The sequence below is a fragment of the Pollachius pollachius genome (genome assembly GCF_949987615.1).
Source record: "Pollachius pollachius genome assembly, chromosome: 7".
Classification (NCBI taxonomy): Eukaryota; Metazoa; Chordata; class Actinopteri; order Gadiformes; family Gadidae; genus Pollachius; species Pollachius pollachius.
Window position 1 is genome coordinate 24,903,261 of NC_136940.1, and position 6,348 is coordinate 24,909,608.

The 6,348-nt window shown below is 53.0% G+C and overlaps 1 protein-coding gene across 1 annotated transcript in view; it reads right to left on the reverse strand.

The window, feature by feature from the left end:
• notch2 (notch receptor 2) overlaps positions 1–6,348 on the reverse strand; it is a 52,779-nt gene that overhangs the window by 14,219 nt on the left and 32,212 nt on the right. Inside the window, 8 exon segments of the mRNA XM_079739113.1 lie at positions 181–365; positions 1,165–1,318; positions 1,976–2,177; positions 2,866–3,094; positions 3,523–3,675; positions 4,991–5,110; positions 5,316–5,429; positions 5,964–6,109. Of these exon segments, the coding sequence (XP_079595239.1) occupies positions 181–365; positions 1,165–1,318; positions 1,976–2,177; positions 2,866–3,094; positions 3,523–3,675; positions 4,991–5,110; positions 5,316–5,429; positions 5,964–6,109 (1,303 nt within the window).

A 6,348-nucleotide genomic window follows, 5' to 3' on the forward strand; every position in this document is an offset into this window, starting at 1 on the left:
CTAGTTATGTTCTTAGATATCTAGTTCTTAAAGGTGACATATTACACCACCAGGTGTGAGTGTGATTAGCCACCGGCCTCTTCCGACATCACAAGTGGGCGTGTCCACCTAGATGTATTTGTTATCCATGGAGTAAAGGTCTGCCTTAAGTGGCTCTGAGCAGCTGGACCCCAGACGTACGATGCAGGTGTAGGTTCCCTGGAAGTCTTTGCAGGTGGCCCCGTTGTGGCAGGGGTTGGGCTGGCACTCGTCCACCATCTCCTGGCAGTAGCTACCCTTGTAGCCCGGCTGGCAGTGGCACTGGTGGGAGTGGCCCAGGTTCTCGCAGCGGCCCGCGTTCTTACACACCTGCTCCACCTCCAGCCCTGAGACGGGGAGGAGAACGCACACGTTTAAATGCTTTGAATCCAAATTTTACAAAGAAGGAGAAAAAGGTCCAAACGTTTTGGGAAGAAATATTGATAATGTGACAGGTTCGAAGCTCATAAGCCTTTACGAGCCCTACATGATAAGTTGATAAGATATTACACCAAACACACACACACACACACACACACACACACACACACACAGACACACACACACAGCCAAGAAGAGCCCTTGTTGAAAATGTTACATTAGATGCATTTACTGCTTTGCATTACATGCATGGACTTGTTGTACATACGATACCTATTGAATTGTAGATTTCATGGTTGGATAATGCCTTCAGGGATTTTAAGAAATCCTCCAAAAATCGTGTTTACTCGTATAACTGGTATGCCTTTTTGTTTTGCTTCAGCGCCAAGGTGTTAAGACTGTTATATATATCCTGATCCAAAACGTTGCCAAAATACACCTCAACATAATATAGGCTGTATTCATTTCCATCTAAATTTCGGGGGTTTAGCAGACGCTTTTGTCCAAAGCGACTTGCAACCAATCGTTCACACGTTCACCCACCGACGGCGGAGTCAGCCCCGCAGGGCGACAGCCGGCTCATCGGGAGCAGTCAGGGCGAGGGCGTCCCGCTCGGGGACACCTCCACACTCACGCTAGGAGGAGCCGGGGATCGAGCCGGCAACCTTCCGGTTACCGGCCGAACCCGCCCTCCCGCCTTGAGACACACGCCGCCCACAATCATCGTCGTCATCAGCGTCCCCTTCGTCGTCGTCGTGTCCTCACCTTTGGTGGCGGCGAAGTCCTGGCAGGACATTTTGGGCACGTCGCAGTACAGGCCGGCCCAGCCCATGGGGCAGTGGCAGATCCAGGAGCGCTCCGTCTGAGAGCACGACCCCCCGTTCCGGCAGGGCACCTGACTGCACAGGTCCACGAAGTACTGCACCCCGCAGAGACGGGGGGGGGGGGGGGGGGGACAAGGCCGAGTTAGCGCAATGTTAGCGCAACTCTCATCCACATTCTCTCCACAACCAAGGCTGGGTGTGTGTGTGAAAGCGCAAACACTCACCGACACGCAGCCCCACGTGCGCGCACACACACACACACACACAGTCCTGTACACAGTCAGTGAGAGACGCGCAGGCACACACACACACACACACACACACACACACACACACAGTCCCGTACACAGTCAGTGAGAGACGCACACACACACACACACACACACACACACACACAATCCCGTACACACACACACACACACACACACACACACACACACAGTCCCGTACACAGTCAGTGAGAGATGCATGCACACACACACACACAGTCCCGTACACACACACACACACACACACACACACACACACACACAGTCCCGTACACACACACACACACACACACACACACAGTCCCGTACACACAGCCAGTCAAACGGGCGCACACACACTCAGTCCCATCATTCAGACGCGCACATAGACACAGCGTCCCGCACACAGTCGGTCGGTCAGTCAGTCAGTCAGTCAGTCAGTCAGTCAGTCAGTCAGTCAGTCAGTCAGTCAGTCAGTCAGTCAGTCAGCCAGCCAGCCAGTACCTGGCAGTTCTGCCCGTTGTAGCCCATGGGGCAGGTGCAGCGGTAGGCGCCCAGGCCGTCCGTGCACGTGCCGCCGTGCTGGCAGGGCTGGGAGTGGCACTCGTTGTGCTCGTACTCGCAGTACACCCCGTAGAACCCAGAGCGGCAGCGGCACGAGAAGGCCGTGATCTCGTCCACGCACGTGGCGTTGTTCAGGCAGGAGCTGGGGGGGAGCAGAGGAGTCAGCGGTCAGGGGGGAGAAGGGGGGAGGCATGGCCGGGTGTGGGTGAGGCTCCGCCCGCGCTCCTATGCTGCGGGTCAGGATGTCCGTCTCTCTGACCCCCACCGGGATGTGTCAGACTTTAAGGAGTACTACTTTATAGTGGTAGCATTTACTTGAATACACATTATACTCATTCGTCTTCACGCCATTCATGATTCACTCATTCACGTCTAGCTCCATCCTGAGGCCTACCTCTCTCTCTCCTGTAGCCGGTCTCTCTCAATCCTACCTCTCTCTCCTCAAGCCTGCCTCTCTCTCTCCTGAAGCCTCTCTCTCTCTCTCCTGAAGTCTACCTCTCTCTCTCCTGAAGCCTACCTCTCCCTCTCTCTCCTGAAGCCTACCTCTCCCTCTCTCTCCTGAAGCCCTCCTCTCTCTCTCTCTCCTGAAGCCTACCTCTCTCTCTCTCCTGAAGCCTACCTCTCTCTCTCTCCTGAAGCCTACCTCTCTCTCTCCTGAAGCCTACCTCTCTCTCTCCTGAAGCCTGTCTCTCTCCTGAAGTCTCTCTCTCCTGAAGCCTCTCCCTCCTGAAGCCTCTCCCTCTCCCTCCTGAAGCCTCTCCCTCTCCCTCCTGAAGCCTACCTCTCTCTCTCCTGAAGCCTACCTCTCTCTCGTCTCTCTTCTCTCCTACCTCTCAGTGCACTGCCGGATGCTGTTCTCGCAGAAGATGCCGTTGTATCCCGGCCGGCACTCGCACACGAAGCTGTTGACATAGTCTTGGCAGCGGGCGCCGTTCTGGCAGGGCTGGATGGAGCACTCGTCCACCTCCGCCGCGCAGCGCTTTCCCTCGAAGCCCGGGCGGCACGAGCAGAAGAAGTCCGTCACGCCGTCGTTGCAGGAGCCGCCGTTCAGACAGGGGTCTTGGAGGAGAGGGGGGAAAAGAGGAGGACGGGTCAGTACTCAAGTCATGGACGGATGATGACATCGTCAGTTCTCTTTGGCATATGTCTGCACCTTGGCTTATTGCCACTTGTTTCATCAAGCAGGCTTTATGTCTTTCTTAAAAAAAAAATAATTGAAGGTTTCATCCCTTTTATTGAAGGGTGAGTAAGACTGGAAGGTATGGGAGGGAGAGGGGAAAACATCCAGCAAAGGACCACAGGCAGGAATCGGACCCGAGTCGCTGCGGTGAAGAATGGGCCTTAATGGTACGCTCTCTACCCGGTGAACCACCGCCCCGGTGGTTCACCGGGCCCCAACGTTATATCTTTTGACAGTAATGGGTGATGTTCCTCTGATAACGTTGCATACTAAAAGGCGAACAGGATGGGTCCGCCGTGGGACTCACTGGGGGAGCAGTCATCGATGTTGGTCTGACAGTTGTGTCCGCTGAAGCCCGGCGGGCATTCGCACACGTAGCTGCCCTGGTTGTTGACGCAGCGCGCCCGGTTCCTGCACGGGCTGTTCCGGCACTCGTCCACGTCCTCGCTGCAGCGGTTCCCTGTGGGTGGAGAGGCACCGTCAGTACTGATGGTGCGCTTTATTATCCATCCATCTCGGAGGTCCGAGGACGTTGCCTAGCAACACGCATGAACACTAGGGCTCGGTTGAAAAATCGAATTAATCGATTTTGGATCGATTTCATTTAAGTTTGGCAATATCGATTCGTAGGGCATGAGATGGACTATTTATTTTTTATTTTCGTTTTTTTACCATTACCATTATTATTATTTTTGCACCTTAATAAAAAATGCCTTAATGCAATTTGCAGTGATGGAATGTTGTAGTTCAAGAACACTTTCACTTGCAAGTCCTTTCTAATTTCAAAATTGCACTTTTGAGACTTGAGATAGTTTTGTTTACAGCTCAAGTTTAAACTGCCCAATTTACAAGTTGCACTTAAAACCTGTTGTTTAAGATGAAGAGAAAAATAAAGTACATTTGTATTTTGTAACACAGTTGAGCCAGTTTCATTATGTAAGAGCAGATTGAATCGAAATTAATCGATTCAGAACCTTACGAATCGAAATCGAATCGATTTAGGAAATTGGCCACGATACCCAGCCCTAATGAACACGCCCCTTTTCCTCCGACGGCGAACTCGCTTGAACTCAGATCTGGCCGAGCAAGGATTCCGAGACAGGATTCAAGAATTCAAGTGTGACTTGTAAGTATGAAATGTTTTCATTGTGTTTGGACCACTTTGGTGGTTTAAATGGCAATTTCATATCACTCTTATTACTCCAATACCTTACTGCGTCCGTATCTCTGCCTATGGCCTATACTTATTTGGGCGATGCCACCGCGACAACAGCTTTTCCGGCTGGCGTCCATGTTTTTCTCCAACGGCCGACGCGCAAAACATAATAAAACGCTCGAAGTATGGGCGTGACGTCACATCCGAGGTCCGAGTCGGTTCGCAGAGAACACTAAAACGCACCATTAGACACCATCAGTACTCCGAGGAGACACAGTCAGTACTCCACCAACCTCAAAGACACATTCAGTCCTAGGTATACGTTTTCACAGCAAGAACATCATTTTGTTATTATGACCTCGCAAGACGTATTTGCTACCAAAGTATGCTGACCGCTTAAAACCTTTGTATACACACACACACACAGTAAGGTTATAATATTATTCCTACCATGAGGTAGAAAGCTTTTCAAACTCGATAAATACAAAATGATTGAAATGTGTGTGACAGCCCTTTTTCAGGTGTGTTTTCAGCAGAGGGCGTGTTCCTCCCCCTACATGGGGTAACGTGTGTCATCGGGGGGAAACATCACGCACACGTCGGGCACCAACGCACGTACCTTGCCAGCCGCTGGGACATCTGCAGGTGTAGGAGGTGTAGTCCAGGGTGGGGTGACAGACCCCGCCCCTCTCACAGGGGTTAGAGGCACAGGGGACCAGCTCTCTCTCACACGTTTTACCTGCACAGCCATGGAGCACTCGTTAACAACAGCAATCCAATTAAGCAATCTAAATCCAATTAAGAAACTGAAATCCCTTTTCCTGTTATGGCTTTATGTTTTTATCGCTGCGATGTAAATGACACGTTCGCTACGATAACTTAATCTTTAGCACATACGCGTTGCCCTGTTAGGATCAAGCTGAACTCAAATTTAAACGTCTTGCCTGAGTATTGAGGACTGCACTGGCAGGTGTAGCTGTTGACTCCGTCGATGCAGGCGGCTTGGTTCTGACAGGGTCCGGAGGCACACTCATCAACGTTCCTCTCGCAGTTCACCCCTGGGGGGGGGGGGTGGAGAGGGGAGGAGAGAGGGGAGGGTTCAGCAGTGAGTTCTGCTTTTTACCCGTGCGCATGACTGGCTGTGAATGATGACGCTGCCCCGTCCTCTTTCACTTCCCATCAGAGTCCGGTGACGCAGAGCGAACATCAGGCAGAAGTGTAAACCACTAAGTACGAGCGTAAATATCAACGGTTAATTTAGAGTTCTGAGGATTTTAGCACTTTTATCCGAAGCGACTTAGAAACATTCATACACACACACACACACACACACACACACACCAACGGCGGAGTCAGCCACGCAGGGCGACAGCCAGCTCGTCGACCCGGGATCGAACTAGCGCCCCTCCGGTTACCGGTCGAGCCGCTCTACCTCCTGAGCTACTGCCTCCACTTTGTTATCGACCCGGTCAGGTAATACATCCACTTATGTTACATTAGTGTCATGATCCACACCAAAGGGATCATCCTCCCTCGCCCAGTAGCCGATCCACACTGGCCCGGGGTCAGTCCACATTCGGGGGGCTTCTCACCTGCGAAGCCGGGGCGGCAGCGGCAGGTGAAGCCGTTGTGGCGGTCCACGCAGGTCCCGCCCTGCTGGCAGGGCCCCGACTGGCACTCATCCCGCTCGTGATCGCAGTGCTGCCCCTCCCAGCCCGGATTACAGCTGCAGTGGTACCTGTGAGGGGGGGGGGGGGGGCCAAGCAGGGGGTCAGCTACTGTGCGTCAGGGCGTCCCGGCGGAGGGTGCGTGCTGGGCGATGGGGGGGCGCATGGAGCTACCCGATCCCCGACACGCTGGGCCTGCTCTGACTCCTCTGAGGAGAAGGGGCTCCAGCTTTCAGAGGGGCTTCTTCCGCCCACCGCCAAGGTTTGTGACACTACTCGATAACACGGATAGCTTACACATAGACATATG